The sequence below is a fragment of the Camelus bactrianus genome, chromosome 4 (genome assembly GCF_048773025.1).
Source record: "Camelus bactrianus isolate YW-2024 breed Bactrian camel chromosome 4, ASM4877302v1, whole genome shotgun sequence".
NCBI lineage: Eukaryota > Metazoa > Chordata > Mammalia > Artiodactyla > Camelidae > Camelus > Camelus bactrianus.
Window position 1 is genome coordinate 75,442,088 of NC_133542.1, and position 19,593 is coordinate 75,461,680.

The 19,593-nt window shown below is 63.4% G+C and overlaps 1 protein-coding gene across 2 annotated transcripts in view; it reads right to left on the reverse strand.

The window, feature by feature from the left end:
- The window catches only part of NOTCH1 (notch receptor 1), a 47,317-nt gene that overhangs the window by 15,857 nt on the left and 11,867 nt on the right, over nt 1-19,593 (reverse strand). For both annotated transcript variants that reach the window (XR_012506606.1, XM_074362557.1), the window contains exons 3-15: nt 10,975-11,237; nt 10,048-10,386; nt 7,594-7,716; nt 6,888-7,121; nt 6,400-6,555; nt 6,016-6,201; nt 5,553-5,666; nt 4,716-4,829; nt 4,183-4,416; nt 4,000-4,110; nt 3,263-3,455; nt 1,685-1,830; nt 1,397-1,510 (exon numbers count right to left, since the gene is read on the reverse strand). Coding sequence is in view for 1 of the 2 variants with exons in the window: in XM_074362557.1 (XP_074218658.1) it covers nt 1,397-1,510; nt 1,685-1,830; nt 3,263-3,455; nt 4,000-4,110; nt 4,183-4,416; nt 4,716-4,829; nt 5,553-5,666; nt 6,016-6,201; nt 6,400-6,555; nt 6,888-7,121; nt 7,594-7,716; nt 10,048-10,386; nt 10,975-11,237 (2,327 nt within the window). In the remaining variant the exon portion in view is untranslated. The remainder of the gene's footprint in view (nt 1-1,396; nt 1,511-1,684; nt 1,831-3,262; nt 3,456-3,999; nt 4,111-4,182; nt 4,417-4,715; nt 4,830-5,552; nt 5,667-6,015; nt 6,202-6,399; nt 6,556-6,887; nt 7,122-7,593; nt 7,717-10,047; nt 10,387-10,974; nt 11,238-19,593) is intronic.

Consider the following 19,593-nt stretch of genomic DNA (forward strand, 5'->3'; position numbering starts at 1 on the left):
GGAGTCCTGTGTGAACGCTGAACTGAAGACAAATCAGATGAACCCCTGGCGCCCTCTGAGGCTACAGGACCCTGCCTGGGTCTCACTGCGCCAAGAGCACCAGGAGTAAGGACCGGGCTCGGACTGTGCCCTCCACAACATCGCGGGGCCCTGGCCTTGCTCCCACCTCACGCCCCGCCCCGCCTCCTGGTGGCAGAACGCCCTGCACTGAGCGGGTGGCCTAGGATCTAACCCCAGGGGCTCTGTGTCACAGGCAGCAAGTGCCCGTCATGGGGGGGGGCACTGAACGGAGGCCGTGACAGCAGGGACGAGCCCTCTGCTGCCGGGGGACAGGGGACATGCCAGCCTCAGCCTCAAGCACGTCCTACTTATGGGGGGGGGCGGGCATCGGGTGCGGCGTCAGGACCCCTGGGACGGGGACGGGAGTATGGCCAGGACTGCGCACACCGGTGACTTTTCCTCCACTGCCCGATGGAGGGTTTCCTGTTTACAGCCCGTGGGGGCTGAGTCCCCAGGCAGCACGGAAGCATTATCTTCCTCACGGCTGCTATCTCCCCGGCCCCTCCATGCGATTGTCCAGGGCCTTTCTTTCTATCGGTTTCCACGGCGACCTGGGCAGGCCGGAAATTCGCCAGAGTTTCCGACAATTGTGCAGAGGGAAGCAGGAAGCGGGCAGACGGGAAGCAGGTCAGCACAGGCCGGCTCCTCCCCGCTGGCCCTCCGCCTCCGATGTCAACGTGGCCGAAAGGGACTGGGGTGTGCCCTGGGCGCAGAGGCCCATGGACAGCCACCGAGGGGAGTTTGTTCACCGATGCAGGAGAGAAAGTCCAGGTCCCCAGCTTTGCTCAAAAAAAAACAATGATCTGGCCACGGGCCTCCCAATGTCATGAGAACCGCAGTCACAGGCCCCCATCACTGCCGGCCAGGCCAGGCAGGGCCCTCTCAGGACCTCCAGGACCAGAACTATCCCCAGTGGTGGCACTCTCTGCCCACTCCCAGCGGGGCCTGGTGGCCCAGGTGGTTGTGGGCTTCTATCTTTTAAAACTTGGTAAATCTCTTCTAAGGAGGGGACCATATCTGGGTGATCCCCTGGCCAACGGCTGAGGCTGAGACAACCAGGGACACGTCGTCTGCGGCTCACAGTGCCAACAGAAGACTCCTTGTTCTCCACACACAGAGGGCCCGCCATCAAAGAAAGCCCTGAGGCTCGGCCAGCGGATGCGGAGGACGGCCTGGCCCCAGGGCCCACGGCAGTGCAAACATGAACCCACAGCCCAGGCCCAGCTCCCAGCTCTGCCACCAAAGGTTCCACCCACCACTGTGCCCTCAGCCACCGCTCCGAGGGCGGCCCAGGCCCTGCACAGGCCCTGTGCCCGATCAAAGGCCCTGCCCTCACCTGTGTAGGGCAGGAGGCAGTTGCACTTGTATCCGGCCACGTCATCGATGCAGGTGCCCTGGTTCAGACACGGGTTGGACGCACACTCGTTGATGTTGGTCTGGCAGTTGGGGCCTATACAGAGAGGGACAGCAGTCAGTGTATCCATCTCCCTGGGTGCCATGGCCAGGCCCTACTGCACTGCCTGGGGCCAACCCCAGCAGACGTATGCCCGTGACCTGGCTCGGCAATGCCCACCCCACTGCCCCAGAAGGTCCGCTCTGCGCTGGGAGCGCCTGCCCCTCTCACCGCTGAAGCCCTCTCGGCAGGTGCACACGTAGCCACCGGTCATGTCCTTGCAGGCACCCCCGTTGACGCAGGGGTTCGACTCACACTCGTTGTTGTTGACGTCACAGTTTGCCCCACTCCACCCGGGGTCACAGTCACACTTGTACCTGCAGAGGTGACCACACTGCTGCTCAGGTATGGCCCAAGAGCGGAGGGCCCAGGCTATGGGCACTCCCAGCTTTGCCACCATCCTATGATCTGATTGTATGGAGATGCTGGTCCACTCTGACCCTCAGAGTCTTTTACACTCCTTTAAATAGCCCACCTTGTCCAAGACAGTGGTGAGGGTTTGTTAAGCCAGATTGGGGACAGTGCCCATTTCACTTGTTGTGTGGCCTCAAAAGAGTGCTTACCCTCTCTGTGCAAAAAGAGGACATGGGGTCCGTGCCCATTTCAATGGCCCCATCGAGACGGAGCAGTGCTGCGCATGTGATGAGAGTCAAAAACTAGAGGTGAGCTTGTGTTTCTTCTCTACACTAATACTTTGACACCATGTGTGCATGGGCTTCTTCGCACACCAAGCAAACCCTCCAGCTCTCAAACACCAGCTGGGTCTCCTACAATTCAATTTGGCCACTGACTCCCTGCAGTTAGTGTGGACCCCACAGGTTAAGGGCTCAGTCCCATAAGACTGGCCCCATGTCAGACACTAACTGCAAGTCCCAAGTTGTCACCTGTACTTCTGACCAAGCAGCTCTGAATCAGACCCCTTCCCTGAGTTCCGCAATTAGCTGGAATGGCTCACAGAACTCAGGAAGACAATTCACTTACTTGATGAGTGGTTTGTTATAAAAGGTTAAACTCAGGAACAGTCATACAGAAGGGGTGCACAGGGCCAGGCATGGGGAGGGGCTCAGAGCTTCTGCCGTCCTAGCTGCGTTCACCAGCCCGGAAGCTCTCTGAACTCCCTGTGAACATTTTTCTGGAAGCGTCCTCACATAGGCACGGCCGATTACATCACTGGCTGTTGGTGAGAAGCTCACCCTGCCAGCAGCCCCTCTTCCCTCCTTGCAGGTCAGGGTGGGACCCCAAGATCCAGCCCCCTCATCACATGGATCTGGGCACCCAGCCTCACACTGAGGTGACCCAGCAGCCTCCTAAACTCAGGTGCAGTTGAAAGGGACTTGGACAAATAACAGAAGCTGCCCCTTCCACTTTTGTACACCTGAGTGATTGCAGGAACCAGGACAAAGACCAAAATAATCGTCTCTCATTATGACACAACGTCACAGAAACCCCGGCTGCTGCCTTGGCACAAACATGTTTCCCGAGACCAAAGTGGCCAGTGACCACACGGAGCCCAGGACAGCGATGGGCACAGACCAGGAGCTGTGCCCAGACGGCACATTTTGAGGCCCTGGCAGCGGGTCAGTGCTTGGGGGAGCGCCCTCCCACTCAGCCAGGGGCCCACTGCTGGCCCGTGGGAGCTCTGCGCTGGCACCTCCTTGGCCTGCCACCCGCCGGCCACCGAGCAGCCACCTCCCTGGGGTAGCGCTTCTGAGGACACGGCGCGTCGGGCGGCTGTGCCCCGGCCCGTACCCATTGAGGCCGTCCCGGCAGGCCCCGTGGATGCAGGGGTTGCTGTTGCACTCGTTGACCTCGGACAGGCAGGTGGGGTCGTGGTAGCCCTCGGGGCAGCGGCATGTGAAGCTGTTGACGCCGTCCTCACAGGTGCCCCCATTGTGGCAGGGGCTGTCCGCACACTCATCAATGTCGATGTTGCACATGCTCCCTGTGGGCGGGGCGGGGGCAGGGCTCAGGGACCCGTGCCCACCCCCACAGGAGCAAGGGCAGGAGGGATCCCGGGGAGGGGCGTCTGAGCCCTCCCATAAGCCCCCTCCCCAGGGCCTCCTGAGGCCCAGACTAGGCACCCACATGATCTCTCCCCTCTGAGGTCTTGGGGGCACAGATTGGCTGACAAGGGCCTGAAGCCCTGAAGGCTCTGGCTGAGCTCGGGGCAGAGGGCAGCAGCAGAGCAGAACATGCTCCCGGGAGCCTGGCTCCACTCTTGCCCTGCTGGGCTGCATCTGACCAGAAACAAGAAGGTTGAAGATGGCCATCCCCACACCAGCTAGAGCCCCAGCCCTTTCACGGTCTCTGCTGCTGTTGGCCAAGACGGGCGGCTGGACAGCTGGGCCCTGGACAGTGACCTACACCATCCTGCCCTCTGGGTCCCAGATCACTTTTGTAGATCAGAGGGGTCTTGGTCCCTCGGCAAGGCAGAGACGAAGGCAGGGGAGGTAGCGCCCCGCGGGGCCCCGCGCCAGGTGGCTCACCCGTGTAGCCCGGCTCACACGCACACTCGTAGCCATCAATCTTGTCCAGGCAGGTGCCCGAGTCACAGGGGCTGCTGGCACAGTCGTCCAGGTTGATCTCGCAGTTGGGGCCTGTGGGTGGGGCCGGAGGTGTCAATCCCGCCCTCCCAGCCCCAGCACCACCACCCAGCCCCGGCCAGGCACCTGTGGTCCCCCTGAGGCAGAAGCAGAGGTAGGCGTTGTCGCGGTCCTGGCAGGTGCCCCCATGGCGGCAGGGCTGGCTGTGGCACTCGTTGATGTTGGTCTCGCAGTGGTGGCCCGTGTAGCCCGGCCGGCACAGGCAGGTGAAGGTGGCGACACCATCCTTGCAGGACCCGTAGTGGCAGGGGTCAGGGTCACACTCGTCAATGTCCACCTCGCAGTGGGGCCCCGTGTAGCCTGTAGGGCGGGGACTGGGGGGCTCAGGGTGGCTGCTTTCTGGGCATGCCATCGTCCTGTCCCAGGACACCACCAGCCAGACTGAGTCACTGATGCCCTTGCTGGGGAAGACTGGGTCTCTGTCTCGGGATGGCCCCCTGTTGCCCAGGGTTAGAGCCCTGCTTTGCTTTTGGCCCCTGGACCAGAGGCCCCAGACTGAGAGATACCCTCCCAGCCTCGACTGCCAACCGTCCCCCTTCCCTGGACCCTACACGTCTGCTTTTCCTCCCTCTGCCCGAGACCACTGGGCAGTCCCGCACCTTCCGTGCACACGCAGGTATAGGTGTTGGGCCCATCCAGGCACTTGGCGCCATTCTTGCAGGGCGTGCTTGCACACTCATCCACGTCATACTGACACAGGTGCCCAGTGAAGCCTGCGGCCGGGGAGAGGGGTGGCGGTCAGATGCGATGGGGATGGCGGCCCCATGGCCGAGCCCCAGCCAGCCGAGAGCAGGGAGTGCCTGGGAGGGAGGGGTCCCCCCAGAGTGCTTTGGCCAGCACCGGGCAAACCCATTTCTCTCCTCGTCCCCTTTCAGCTCCTGCCCTTCAGGTCAGACCCCTCCTGCGCCCTCACAGAAGGGCCTTTTCCCCAGACTGAACTCTGGTTGCTGTGCCTACAGCCGGGTTGGGCTGTGAATGGGGTTCCCCGCTCGGTGTCTGGGACAGCTGATTTGCATCTCGGGAGGTCCAAGGCTCTGACCCACAACGCCTCCCTGGGCTTGGTGTCCCGCAGCCCCCAGCTCTCTCGGGGACAGACTCAGCTGCCACCCCCTACCCCAGGCTCCTTAAGCCCTCCTCCCAGCCATCATGTCCACGGCAGGCTGGCTCCCTCCCAGCTGTGAGCCATCAGGGACTCAGACTGGCCCTCCTCCCATCCCGGCCCCTAGGGGGCTGGCGAGAACACTGCTGCTCCCAGAGAGACTCCAGCAGGAAGGAGGGTCTCTGGGCCCTGGGTGAGCACACCCAGCCTGAAAACGCCCCATCCGCTCCTGAGAAGCCCCCACTCTCCCCCAGCCCCAGCCCAGCCCCTGGGGGACCTGATCAGGCACCCCTCCTGGAGAGCAGGAGGGCTCCTGCAGGACAAGGCCAGGCCTCACCCGTAGGACACTCGCACAGAAACTCATTAATCTTATCTATGCAGTGGCCGTTCTGGAGGCAGGGGCTGCTGGCACACTCGTCCGTGTTCACCTCGCAGTGCACGCCCTCGTAGCCTGGTGGGGGAGGGGAGAGTCAGGGGCGCAGGGGGTGTGAACCACCTCTGGGGCCCCCACCATGGCCAGGGGTTCTGACACCAAAAGCAATGCCCTGCTCGCTGGCAGTCCACCCAGCACCCCACCCATCTGCCCAGCTCTGGCCCACTCTCGGCCATGCCCTGCAGGACTGGCCGAGTTTCCCCAGAGACCCGTGGAGGGTGCGGCTAGGGCGGGCGTGGATGCCCGGGCCGAGGAGACGTGGCCAGGGCACTGCCGGGGGCCATCTGCCTTGACGCGGCTTCCCCACTCCCCACTGCCAGGCAAAGGCGCCTGCCCACGGGCGGTGGGCGGGGGGCTGGTGGTGTACCAGGCATGCAGATGCACTGAAACTCCCCGATCTGGTCCAGGCAAGTGGCGTCGTTCTGACACGGGTTCGAGACACACTCATTGACGTCGATCTCACAGCGCGGGCCAGTGTAGCCCGGCAGACACTGACACTCGAAGGAGCCCAGGGTGTTGATACACTTGCCTGCGTGCTCACAGGGGTTGGCGCCTGGGAGACATGGTTTGGATGAGAAGCCATTCCAAGAGCCTTGGCCTCTGGAACACTCTGGGATGTGCCCACCTCCCCCATTGGACTGGTGGTCCAGAGTCGGGGCCTGCCTCCCCCATCAGACTAGGAACCCTCTAAGGAGAGGGTACATTTCTGATGGATTCCTCTGGGACCTGGCTGCCCCTTGCCCATGCGTACCGAGTGAGCACTCGTCCACGTCCTGGCTGCAGGCTGGGCCTGTGTACCCTGAGGGGCAGGTGCAGATGGCCTTGCCGTTGACGGGGTTGGTGTCGCAGTTGGAGCCCTCATTGCAGGGGTTGCTGATGCAGGCGTCATTGAGGTGACAAAGCAGACCTGGGCGGGGCGGGATGGTCAGCAGAGGCACTGTGTCCCCCCAGGCTGCCCACATGCCACCCTCCCACCGTGACACGGCCAGTGACCCTGGGGAGCGTCCCACAATGCATGGGATTTTCTGGGAGGTTCACCACCAGCAGGCCTGACTGTGGGCCACCCCCACCCCGGCCACCCCACTTCCCCCAGAAAGGCCCCTTCAGGTCCTCCTCACAGGCCCCAAAAAGCTGCAATCTGCGTCTGCACGAGCCTTCCCAGGTTCCCACCCGCCAGGCCCTCCTTCGAGCGAGGGCAGCGAGAAGGCCAAAGCCTGCCCTTCCGGGCCCTGCGCTCACCCGTGCGGCCATGGGGACACTCGCAGTAGAAGGAGGCCACGCGGTCGTGGCAGGTGGCGCCATGGAAGCAGGCGGCACTGGCGCAGTCGTCGATGTTCTCGCTGCAGTCCTCGCCCGTCCAGCCATTGACGCACACGCAGCTGTAGCCGCCGTGGGTGTTGTGGCAGGTGCCACCATTCTGGCATGCGTTGGGCATGAGCTGGCACTCGTCCACGTCCTCAGTGCAGTACTGACCTGCAGAGGTCGGGTCCGTCAGGCCAGGCAGGGCCTCCAGACCCTTGGATGAGACCCCCACCCCTCGAGGTGCAGGGCCCACCTCCACCAGGAAACCTTCCCTCCTCTGGTGAACCCCACCCGCCGCCAGCCTGAATGACCCCTTCCTCTGCATCCTGGGCACCGGAGGGGGTTCTCCTCTTGCTGCTCTGTGGGCACAGGTGCACCAGGGTCCACGCTCACCTGTCATCTCCATACAGGGAGACAGCCCTGGGGCCAGGGCCCATGTCCTACTGGCCAGCGTCCCTGTGTCCTATCCAGCCTGGGGACCTGATTCTGGCTCAGGGCTGCCTGGGGCCAGGCTGCAAACGGCCCACACAGATCAAGCTGATGCCACATCTGTGCCGCCTGCTGCGGTGGGCCCCAGGTCACAGCATCCTCCCCAGCCTGGACCAGGTTCTTGACTCCCATCCCTGCCTCACCGTGCACACACCTGTCCACTCCGGGGGGCAGCGGCAGTTGTAAGTGTTCACGCCGTCCACGCAGGCACCTCCGTTTTTGCAGTTGTTTCCTGGACAGTCGTCAATATTTTCCTCGCAGTTCTGGCCGGTGAAGCCTGTGGCAGGAGGAGCCAGGAGCCCAGTCAGTCCTCCCTACTTGCCCCACCAAGCTCGCTACGCCGGGCTCTCGCATCCTCCTGGCTGGACCCACGACCTCCCGCTCAGGACGGGGAGCTGCCCCTCTGTGGCCCGCCCCGTGATGCCCACAGCCTTGAGGCCGTTGCGTTCTATGCCCCACGCCCTGCCCATCCCACGCCTGTGGCCAAGCTGCAGACTCCAGAGCCCACAAGCAACGCAGTCATCTCCAAGGAATTATTCTGTAAAGGCTAGCTGAGCAGACAGCGACCCGGGCGCCCAGAGCTCTAGAGGCTCTGTTGTGATAGACATTCTGGGTAGGGGTCCCACAGGTGGGCACTGCCTGTGGGCCAGGCACTGTGCTGGGCTCTCTGCAACACCCCCGCAGGCGGCCACAGACATGCTATCTTCCAGGGGCTGCGCCGGGCTGGGAGCCCTCGGAGCTGGAAGCCGGAGACGGTGGGACCTAGGATGCAGTGGGACTCCTGAGGGAGAGTGCAGACGCAGCCCTCAGCTTCCCAGGAACAGAGGCACGGGGCCCACCTCCTCCCCTAGCCTGGGCCAACCTCTGCGGCACCACCTCCGCAGCCAGCCAGTTAGCTATTAATCCGTTCAACTCCTGCTGGTTCAATAATCAACCCAGAAAGGTGCGCCTGGCAATAGCCAAACTTGCAGCCAGTTACTAATTAATGCCCCTCCCGGGTGCCTTTGGACCCCCTCCTGCCCCTCCCTCTGAGGCCCCCCAACACCTGGAGCCCTGGAGCCAAAGCAGGAGGCCAGGAAAAGCCAAAATGCAAATGGGATAGTAGTTTAGGGAGGTGCCCCAAACAGAAGCCCCCACGCTAGCGCCTCTCCTGCATCGGGGCCTTCAGCGCTGCTTCTCCCCTGCCTCAGAGGGTCTGTTCTAAAGCAGATGGACCTCACCCTACCCCCGCCCAGGTGGGGCCAGCACCAGCTCCACGGCTGGGGCAGCTCTGGTGGGGCTCCTCGCACCCCTCAGCGCCCCCAGCCCTCACCACAGCCCATCATGACCCAAGTGGCCACAAGTAAGGTCGATGCCCAGGGTTCCACAGCCACCAAGAAGGCATTTGAACCCAGAACACAGGGGTGGGCCTGGCAAGAGGGCTCAGCCCTCAGCCCCCTGGAGAGAGCCAGGCAGCCAGCAGTGCCGGGCAGGCAGGTGGTGAGGGGGCACCCAGTGACACACAGGAAATGCACGCGCCTGGCGTCTGCATGCAGAGGCAGCTGCTGCAGTGACAAGGCCCAGGGCTCGCGGATGGCAGGTGGGCAGAGCACTTCCTCTCTGCGGGGCCCGGGCTGGGTTGGGCAGCGTGGGGGCTGGGGCAGCCCTTGCATCACTTCTGGGTCAGCCGGACCCTGGGCCCGACTCCAGCTCCCCAAACCCACCAACCCCACCTCCTCCCGACCTGAAGGACCCTCCCCTTCCCGGCTCCTGCCTAACCGCTCACGTGTAGTCGACAGACTAGAGGTTTTCAAGCCTCTTTTTCATGATTATTTTTAGATCAGCAGCAACAAAATTTACTCAAATGAGAACTACGGTGGGAAGGCCGGGATGTACAGCAGGAATGGTGGAGCTGCTGGGGGACAGCAGAGGGTGCTGCGCCTGCCTGCCATTCCCCGCCCACCAGTGGGAGACAAGTGGGGACAGGAGGAAGGGCCGCCCCTAGGGCAAGTGACGACAGTGCCAGCCCCAGGAAATGGGAGAAGCTCTGGGGCTGCACAAGTGAGGGTGCTCCCAGAGGTAGTGGAGAGTTTTGTTACACGTGGTTCCCGGGAACTAAAGATAAGGGAGACTCTTGAGTGGCTTCAAAGAGGCTGGTGCCCACTGCCCTGAGAGACTCGGAGCAAGGACGAGATGCCAGGGCCACGAAGGCAGGGGTGCTCCGGGGCAGAGGGTACACCCAGGCCTGCACTTTGCAGAGAAGCCCACCCTGGGGCTCCAGGGACCACAGGCCCCTGGCAGAGGGAGGAGCACTGGGGGTTATGGGTTCAGCTGTACAGACACAGCAGATACACCCCCAAGCAGAACCGGGCAGGTGGGTGCCTGGACCCTACACAAGCCACCTCCTAAAGGGTGGCCCCTATTCCAGACCTGTCCCTACATCACACCCAATGCTGCTGTCCAATCTCCCCTCCTAGGTGCAGCCTGCCCAGCTTTCCACCCACTGCACCCCTGCCAAACGGTCCCTCACCCTCTCCTCACTGGGCACCCCGGCCCCCTCTGGTGGCCTTCCCTCCGACCAGACAGCCGTGGAAGCCCAGCCACCCCCGCAGGGGCCGAGGGGCAGTACCTGGCAGGCAGGCGCACTCGTGGGTGGTGTCTCCGGTGGGGCGGCAGGTGCCCCCGTTCTGGCAGGGGGAGGGGCTGCAGGGCACGTAGGGCAGCTCGCAGTGGGGACCGGTGTGGGTGGCACGGCAGGCGCAGCGGTAGGAGCCGACCTCGTTGTGGCAGGTGCCGCCGTGGTGGCAGAGCCCAGGGTTCTGGCTACACTCGTTGACGTCCTGCCTGCAGGTGGGACCGTGGAAGCCGGGAGGGCAGCCGCAGATGTACGAGGCCTCGAAGGGCAGGCACTGGCCACCGTTGGCACAGGGGTTGGAGGCGCAGGGGTCAGCCTGCTGGCATGTCTTTCCTGGGGGTCGAAGGGGCGAGGGGTTCAGGTGAGCTCCCTGCTCCTGGTCCCCAGCATCCAGGCACCACAGAGGAGGTGCCAGCCAGGGATGCCAAACAGCATCATCTCCTTAGACCTCAGGACCCCGGCATCTTCGAGGCTAAGTGGCCACCCCAGGACGTGTGGCGGGAGGGTGGCCCTCCAGAGCTGACCCAGCCTGTCGCCCTCCAGAGCCTATGCTGACATCATGACTCCTGGGGGGGGGCTTGCGCTCCTAGGAGGACGGAGGTGGGAGTATCCCCTTTTCTGACAGAGGCAGGGAGGGGTGGGGGCCCTTGAGCCAAAACCTGACACCTCTAGGGAGGGAAAGGGGCACGGGACTCTTGGGTGGGGGCTCTGGGCGATTTCTGGTCACGGACCCCGATCCCAATGGCCAGCAAAGCCCTGGACCTCCTCTCGGCCACACAGACAGGGGCCCGGCACCTGCCAGGCAGGTCAGGGATGCGGGCAGCTGGGGGCGGGCCAGGCTCTGGCTGCCCCCACTGGGCTAGGGCTCCCAGCGGGCCCTGGGTGCCATGCCCGCCCCTCGCCCCCCGCAGGCGCCCTCACCTGACCAGCCCGGGGGGCAGAGACACTTGTACTCGGTGAGGGTGAGCAGGTCACAGGTGCCACCATTGAGGCAGGGGCTGGCCAGGCAGGCGTTGTCGCGAGGCGTCAGGCACAGTGGCCCCGAGAAGCCCAGGCGGCAGCTGCAGGCGTAGTCCACCACGCCACTGCGGTCCACCGCGCGGCACGTCCCGGAGTTCTTGCAGGGCGCGCTGAGGCAGGGGTTGGGTGCCTGGCATCTCTGGCCGGCAAAGGCCGCACTGCAGCTGCAGCGGACACGGCAGAGCAGTGAGTCCCCGGCTCCCCCAGCCAGCCGCCCCCACCAGCCCCGCCACTCAGCCCCTGCCACCAGTCAGGCACCACCATGGGCGGCCCGCGTGGCCGGGCAGGGCCCCCCAAGGGGCAATGGAAGGGTCCTGGGACCAGACGGAGAGGGTGGTTGCACATCACGAATGTGCCAACGCCACTGAACTGTACACTTTAAAGAGGTCAGCTTTATATAAAGTGAATTCACCTCCATTAAAAAAAGTGATTATGTTAATTGGAGAACGAGCTGGAAACCAGAAGGTTCAGCAGAACCTGGCTCAGATCTCAAACCCACGTAGGCGTCTGTCTGCACCTGGAAAGCCACTGAGAAGGGGGACACGGGCCAGTCCCAGCCATGCTCTGGTGGGGTGCTCTGTAAAACCTTTTGTTCTGGGGGCTTGTCTGCTTTTTACCCCCTCTCTGTGATGAATGTGCATTATTTGGGTAATAAAAGAGCTCCTGGCCTTTTCCTCTTTCAACACCAATACGATGTCAAATGCGGAAAGGACTGCAGACATCTGGTGCCCTGGCCACCAGTTTCCTTTTAACGTGGAACTCTTGGTCAGGGGTCTAAGGCAGCAGGGATCTTGCTGGTTGCCACCCCATCCCCACCCACACGGAGCACCCAGACACAGTTTTTCCCTTTTGGGATCAAGTCTTCACCGCTCATGTCCACACAACGTCAGGCAAGAGCAGAAGCACCCACTGCACAGCTGGAGAAACCAAGGTCAAGGAGGACCAGGCTCCTGAGCTCTCTGAGATGGCCCAGGTTGGCCGATGACCACCCCACCGTGTACGCCACTCAGGCTGTAGTGGGAGCAGATGACCCAGAAGGGGGACATCCTGACTTCCCGCCCAGGCCTGGTCTCACGTGTTCCCCGTGGGGAGGGGCTTAGCACCTGCCATCCCTACCCCAGGGCCTCCCCTCTTGGCCACCTGTTGGCTCAGCTTCCAGAGGCTGGGCTGTAAATTGCCCACCGAGGTCACCTCATGGCCTTGCACTCGAGGGAACAGCTCAGGAAAGGCTCTGGGATCAGCCAGGCATCACTCTTCCCAGCAGCAAAGCCTCTGAGGCAGAACGTGCCCTGGCCCAGCCCCCAGCCCGCGGCGGCCTGGGAAGGCAGCCCTGACGCTGGGCCCACAGCGCTGGGCACCGGCAGGGTGGGGCTCCCTCCCACCTGGCAGCAAGGGGGGCTAGCAAGGAGCCTCCAGTCCCCTGGTTGAAGAGAGAGCCCTCCCGAGTACCGGACCACCCCCCTTTCAGAGCCCACCAGGAGGGGCTGTTGTTTGGTGCCAGGCACCCAAAGCTGTGGTCATGGCCTTCACTCGGGGACCCCTACCCCCAACAAATGCCAGCCTGACAGTCCTCCCTCCCTCCCCTCCCACCTGCCATAGGGGCTATAATCAAAGCTGCACAGGAAGGGGGAGGGTTGGCCCCAGCAGAGGCTCTGCCCCAGGGGGGTGGCGGTGGCAGTCTGGGGGGGCCGGGGTCTGCCTGTTTCTCAGCAGGTGAGCTGCTCCCCTACCCCTGTGGCCTGGGAGGCGTCTGTCTCCCTGACGGCTTTTATCTGTGGCTGCAGCTTGGGGAGGGCAGGCAGGGAGGACACAAAATGGCCACTCCGGCCCACCATCTGTTGCCAGAAGCCAAAAGTCCCAAACCAACTGGCTTAAAGAAAACCAGCTGCCCCTCTGGGAGGGGTCCAGGGGAGGCAGCTCAGGCCTGAGCCAGGGCTCAGGAAGGTGGGGGCGGGGGGGGTGGTTGGCTGGCTCCTTGTGAAGGGCTAGGACTCCAGGATGCACCCCCAGTGCGGCCGGCGGCGCTGTGGCACCTTGAGCTCCTTTAAGAACACAGCCCGGGAGTCTGGGGAGGGTGACGTGGCCCTCACTGTGCACGGATTCAGTTACAAGCCTCCTGGTCGCAGCCTGAGTGGCACTGGGAATCTGGAACGCCAGTGTCAGGGCGGGGGTGCCACAGAGGCAGCACCTCCCCCAACCTATCAATGGTCTCCATTGTCAGGCAGGAGCTGGCTGCCTCTCCCACTTGGAGAAAAGGCTCTTTTTTCCTTCCCAGCTACTGACGAGCAGGCAGGCGGTGGGTGCTGGACAGAGAACACTTGATCATCAAAGCCGGGTAGGAGCCCACCCTGTCCATGCCTCCTGCACACCCTCCGTGCCCTGCCCCTGCCCCACCAACTCCAAGGGGAGGGAAGCCCACCCGGGTGGGCAAGATGAGGCAGGCCCACCCCATGGCTTTGGGGGGAATTGACACAGGGCTGCCCAGTGCCATCCTTCTTGTGGGCTAGGCCTCCATCATTGGTCCTGGGGAAGGGGGGACACCCTGGGGTCCCCCACTAGAGCAGGCCTCTGCCCAGCACCTTAATGTGTCAGGACATTAAGTATTCCCAAGTGGACCAGAAGATCCTGCCCAGATGCACAATCCTAAATCCTCCAGCCATAGGGCAGTGTGCCCCTGAACGCACGTCCCCAAAACCTGAATGGGGAGCCTAACGTGGAGGATTGTGGGAGCATCAGCCAGGACTGGCTGCATCATCAGCAGTGAGGCTACGTTATGCTGGGCCAGTGAGGGAAAACGTGTCCAGTAAATCAGGCGTCAGCAACGTGGACAAAGGGCGGCCGGGGAGCAGGTGCGCCTGTGGCCGGGGACGCGGGCGGCAGCTGCTCCCAGCCGGGTATGGTGGCCGCCACCCCAGCAGGCGGGGCATGAGCCAGGGAGACTCCTGGCAGCTGAGAGGGCCCATTGTCTGCCCCACTCCCGCCAGGCCTGGCGGACACTGCCGTGAAGGCATGCTGCCCGTTCGGGCCGGCTCCGGGCTGCGCCTAAGCACTGCCACCACCCCGCCAGCACCCCGCGGGGACAGGCAGGGCCACGGGGAGGGGCAGGCTCTGGAGGTGGGACAGCAAGGCAGGCGCTTTATGGGGAAGCACCATGTATGAGGCGCAACCAGGCCGTGCCAGGTACCTATGCGGGGACGGAGGAAACTCCAAGCCAGGAGAGCAGGGCCTGGATCTGGAGGTGGGCAGAGAGGTTTCAGGCCAGCCCCGAAGGCCACTCACCCCACTCTCCAGAGCTCTGTTCCAGCTCTGGGCAGCCCCCGGCCTGTGCCATCTCTCTCTCCTCTGTACCTGTCTGCATGTCTCTCCCAGCCTGGCCATCGTGCTGGACTTCCTGGGGAGACACCTGCTGCCTTCTCTGCCCACGGTGCCTGAGAAGGTGGGAGGCCCCGCTCAGACATGGCCAGGGCCACCAGCACCAGTGACCAAGCCCCTGATGGCCATTCTGTCCTGACACTTATCCTGGTGGGTCAGCAGAAGTGCCCAGTGGGGACAGGTGCCCATGCTTGGAGAAGGAAGTTGCACCCAACACCTGCCTTGCAATTCTGCAACTTCCCAGAGGGTCCCGGGCCAGGGTCTCCAGTGAGCAACACCCCTTGCTGGCCCCACACCCCTCCTGCTGGGGGGCTGTTGGGGGACAGTGCTGAGAACCCAAGGTGGGAGGCGTGAGCCCCCTACAAACCGGACAATGGCCCTGTCCCCTGCACGGCCCAGCTCCCGGCCCCCCAGGGCCCATGATGGCTCTCTTCTTCTCGCTCCCCTCCTGGAGGAGGTCACCCCAGCATCTGCCCCTCCACTTTCCTTCTCTCCCGTCCCACACACGCCCATTGGGGTGACCCGTCCTGGCCGGCAGCAGGTGAGGGACAGGTGGGGCTGGGGGTTCCGGGGAAGGGCTGTGGAGGGGCAGGTTTCCCTGCCCGGAGAAGCGCCAAATGGCTGTGTCCCCAGCCTGGCGTCAGCTTTGTTACCGCCTCAATCTTTCCACTGTGCTGGGCGCCAGCCCTCCCCCGCCAGCCCTCCCCCATCACCAGTGCGGCTCCATAGAAATGCAACTCCCGAAAGCATCCGGAGGCAGATGTTACCTCGACCTCTCACCCTTTCACCCGGGACTAATTCTAAACTGTGCTGTTTTCCTTTCTAAGCTAACGGCCATCTGCCACCCCCAGGGGATGGATGACAGCTCCCTCTTAGTTCCAATGGGGAGGGACTAAGTATCAGGCGGGATTTACTCAGTTCTGCCTTCAAGGAGTTTATGGTCAAGTGGGGCAGAGCCAGGGTGAGCACGGGACACTGCACCTTGGCCAGCTGGGGACGGGGGTCAGTGATGTGGTGCCCCTCCGTCCTCCTGCAGGAGATGCCCCGGGGAGATGCATCCTCGGGGCTCCACCGATGGACTGGTGAGATGCAGTTTGATCAAGGGAACTTCGAGGGCATGAGAGGAGTCTCCACTCTCCGCAGCACAGATGGGTACTGCCTCCCTGGCCTCAGTTCCCTGTGAGTGCAATGGGGGTACGAGGGGCCGGCGTGTGCTCACAGAGGGCTCTGTGCAGAGGCAACCTGGCCATCTGGGCAGAGGGGACACGTGCTGGTGAATTTGATTTGCACGCAATTTACTGATGCATCCCTAGGAACATGTACTTTGCACCTGGGGGAGGTGCATCTGTTAAAGGAAAGCCATGGGGGACACAAGGCTTCCCTGGCACAGAGGTGCCCCACCCTGCGCTGCCTGGGGCCAGGATGTGCAGCAGAAGAGCTTGTAACCCTGGCTGCAGGCCACGTCTGCCAGCCTGGGGCCTGTACTCCTAAGGTGACACAGTGAGGGACAGCTCTGTGGGCCCCAGGCCGCTTGGAAGCCCCACCAGGCAGCCTGTGTCCCTGAGCACCAGGGTGGAAGGAGTCACCTGGCTCTAATTAGCCGTCCTGTCCTTAGGGGGCTCCCCCATCCCAGGTGTACCAGGGAAGGCAATACTCCACCTGCCCCTCCCCAGGACACCACCCCCCCAGCATCTGTTCCCAGCCCATCTTCCCGCCACTGTCGAAGTCCAAAGTTTCCAAAGTCTCCTCTGGCAGCAGAGGGCAGAGTGGTTGCTCACGAGCTATACAGGGGGGGCTGCCCCCTCAAACGCTGCCCAGCCCCCACCTGCTAAGTGCCCGGAGTCAGGGCCTGGGTCGCATGTGCCACGGCCAGAGGCCCCTCCTACCCATTCTTTGGGCCCCGCCTCTGCCTGCAGCAGAGTGCCTGCCTAGAAGCCCCTCCCCACACCAGCACTGCCTCCTCTCTTGGGTTTCTGCCCAGGAAGGGAAGTTTGGGGCTCTGGGGCACTTGCTCTGTACCCTCCACCCAACGCCATGTCGCCAGGACCCACTGATGTGGCAGGGGCTGGGGGGGAGCATGGGTGGCTCGGTGTGGTCTCCCCCTCCTCCCCATTGGGTGAACCCGCAGTGCCAAATAAAGGCCCGCTAAGGCCCCCTGCCCTCCCCCTAAACCACTGACACTGGGCACAAAACAGGAAATCACCACCAGGCAGGCCCACTAACCCCTGGGCAGCTTGGCCAGAAGATTCTGAGACCCCTGGCCCAGCCTAGGCCACTGGGACCACCTGCAGACTGGGCAGAGGAGGCTCTTGACCCCTTGCCACAAGGGGAGACTGAGGCCAGGACAAAGCAGGACAGGGGGGCCCCAGACTCCTTCCCCAGAGAAGACAGGGGCAATGAGCACAACTGCGTTCCCAGTCAGGGCTTGGGTGGGGGAGTGTCCTGGGACCTGAGCCCCTACTTGGCCAGTCCCAGCCCCCCCCCAACCCCAGTGGGGGACCACACCTTCCAGGAGGCGGGAGCTGCTGAGGGACGATGAGCTCACGGCAGGCTGGGTCGGGGGCTCGGTGACATCTGCCAGCCTCCCCCCGCTGCGCCCCACTCGGGCTCCTGGAGTCCTTTCTCACTGGGCCTAGCCGGGACAGCTCAGCTCTGGGGAACAAAGCCCAGAGGAGACATGAGAGCCAGGTGACTCCTCACGGCCCCCCGCCCTCTTCTCCCCAGGGCACCCAGGACAGAGCCAGAGCATGGAAAGCCCTCAGGGTTCCTTCAAGCCTGCAGCGTCTGTTGTCCAGACACCTGTCTGAGGGCTGGGCTAGGACCAAGCCAGCGACTCTGCTGGGCTCTCTCCTTTCGGTTTTAAGGGACATGGGGTGGGGGTCGCGTGGGGTGTGCCTGGGGCAGTTTGGAGACCAGTGTGGGACCGCTGCTCCACCCCCACTGTGGCCCCGCTGCCCCAGCAAGTGACTTCAGGGGGACCAGCCGGCACCTGGTCGAGCTGTGGCCTCCCTCCAGCCTCTGCAGCTGCTGGGCTGGGGCAGCACAGAGCTGTGTGGTGTGGAGGGTGGGGGTCCTGCCCCTGGTCCCCAGGGCCCAGGAATGAGGAAAGGGGCAGTCAGGGCTATAGAGGGACTGCGGACCCAGAAAGGGGGCCAGCTAGGTCTGATACCAACAGGCCCCAACCCCAAACAACAGTTAATCCTCAGCCCAGAATGGCAGTGGCGGCAGCGGGCAGGGGAGGAGCCGGGTCCTGGAGGGGGAGCAGGGTGCATGGCTGCAGGGCCAGGCTCTCTGAGCCCAGCAGCTGCTCCCAGCACTCTCTGCTCTTTGTCTTGAATCTTTTCCCCAAGTTGCATCTTCGGATGGTTTAAAATACCCTGGAAAGAGGAAGTGCAGGAAAAGGGACGGCTTCCTTCCCTGGCTCCAGGGAAGCCCTTTGTGTGTGGGACGGAACCTGTCCTCGGGAAGCCACCTTTCCCACTGCAAGGAAAACAATGTCCCCGGCCCGCTGACCCCCAGGCGCTCAGAGCTGAGCCGCCCCACCCTCGACATGGGAAGCTGTGCGCCCGTCTGAGGGGACGGAAAGGCCGGCGCAGAGGTCAAGCGGCTTCCCGGACATGACCCAGCTGCAGCGGGCAGAGGCAGCCCAGACTCACCCGCGGCGCGGGGGGGGCCCTGGCCGGACAGCCCCTCCCAACCCTGCAGAAGGCACCCGAGCAAGTGCAGGGTCTCCCAGGAACCGGCCATCACGAGCGAGGCCCAGGGGCTGTTGGGTGTGAGAAAAGCCTGCTGCCCCCCACGCCCCTGCTCTACTGCCCCCCAGAAGATGGAGCCCTAAGCTGGAGAAAGGCTGGAATGTGTGTCTTCCGCTGAGCTCACCCCCAACGGCCCCTCGAGACCCACGTGGACGAGCCTGCACCCCCACTGCCAGGGAGCCCAGGGACCCCCACTGCCGCCAGGGGCCTCTGTGCCCAAGCAGGGCGGGGCCCGGGCCCCCGCTCCCAGACTCTCCTCTGATGTAACGAAGGATCGATGCTTGTGTAGCCGGTACCACGGGGAGGACTTAATCCAAAACTCGATTAATTAAGTCAGCAACTGCAGACCAAGCTCCACGCCAAAGGCAGAACCGATTCTGGTAACTTCGCGCCTCTTCTCGCGGGAGCAGATGCTGTCTCGGGGGTGTGGGGAGAGGGGAGGGCTGCCCACTGGCGCTGCCAGCCTCTCCCGCTGACCAGCGCGGATCCTGGGTGACAGCCCCGCTCTGTGTCCGTCCTGTGTCTGGTTGAAAACACGGGACGAGGACACCAAGGACCCCCTGACACGGGTCCCAGAAGGAAGAAAATCAGGACACCTCTCCTCCACCCCTGGCCTCTGCCAGCTTTATCTGGAGACGGCCCTGCAGGTGCATACCGGGCCCATTTTACAGATGAGAAAAACCAGGGCTCAGGCAGGTTATGCCCATGGTACCGCCTGGATTTGAATGCAGTTCTTAACCTCTCCTGCCACCAGTGGTGGCCAGACGCCAGCCACCCAGGGCAGTCGGAGCAGGGTCGCCTCCCCAGAGATGGCCAAAGGGTCCGCAGGAGCTCCATGGGTAGAGGAGGGAAGGTGTGGGTCCCCCCAACCCCCAAAGGCCTGGATTTCTTGCCTGACCACCTGATCTCCCCAGACCGGGAGGGCCAGGGCTGGAGCAGACAATGCATTCTCACATCCCCACAAGATCAGCTGAAACTCAAAACCCTGCGGGGGGAGGTGGGGGGGAGGGCGGGGTTCTGGGTGAGAGGCCTGGGAATTGGGAAGCCCTGGCTCCCCAATGTCCCTTCTGTCCATCAGGAGGGTCACAGCAGCACCCACAGTACCTGCGTGACCTTCCTCCCAATCCACTGGCACTGGGGACACAAGGGATGAAGCCCACAGCCAGCCGGCCGCTGGACAGGCCAGCCAAGGGCGAGCCCCTGCCACGTTCTTCCACGGCTCCCAGGACACCCCCTTGCCTACGGGCAGCAGGCAGGGCCGGCTGTGGGCGGCCTCTTACTAAGCCGCAGCGCCCAGCGCAGAATTCAGTGGTCATCCCAGAGGCCACCCCCATCCTGCAAGCATCACCAGTGCCTCTCTCTGGCCTCCTCTTCCAGATCATGTAGGCCACCT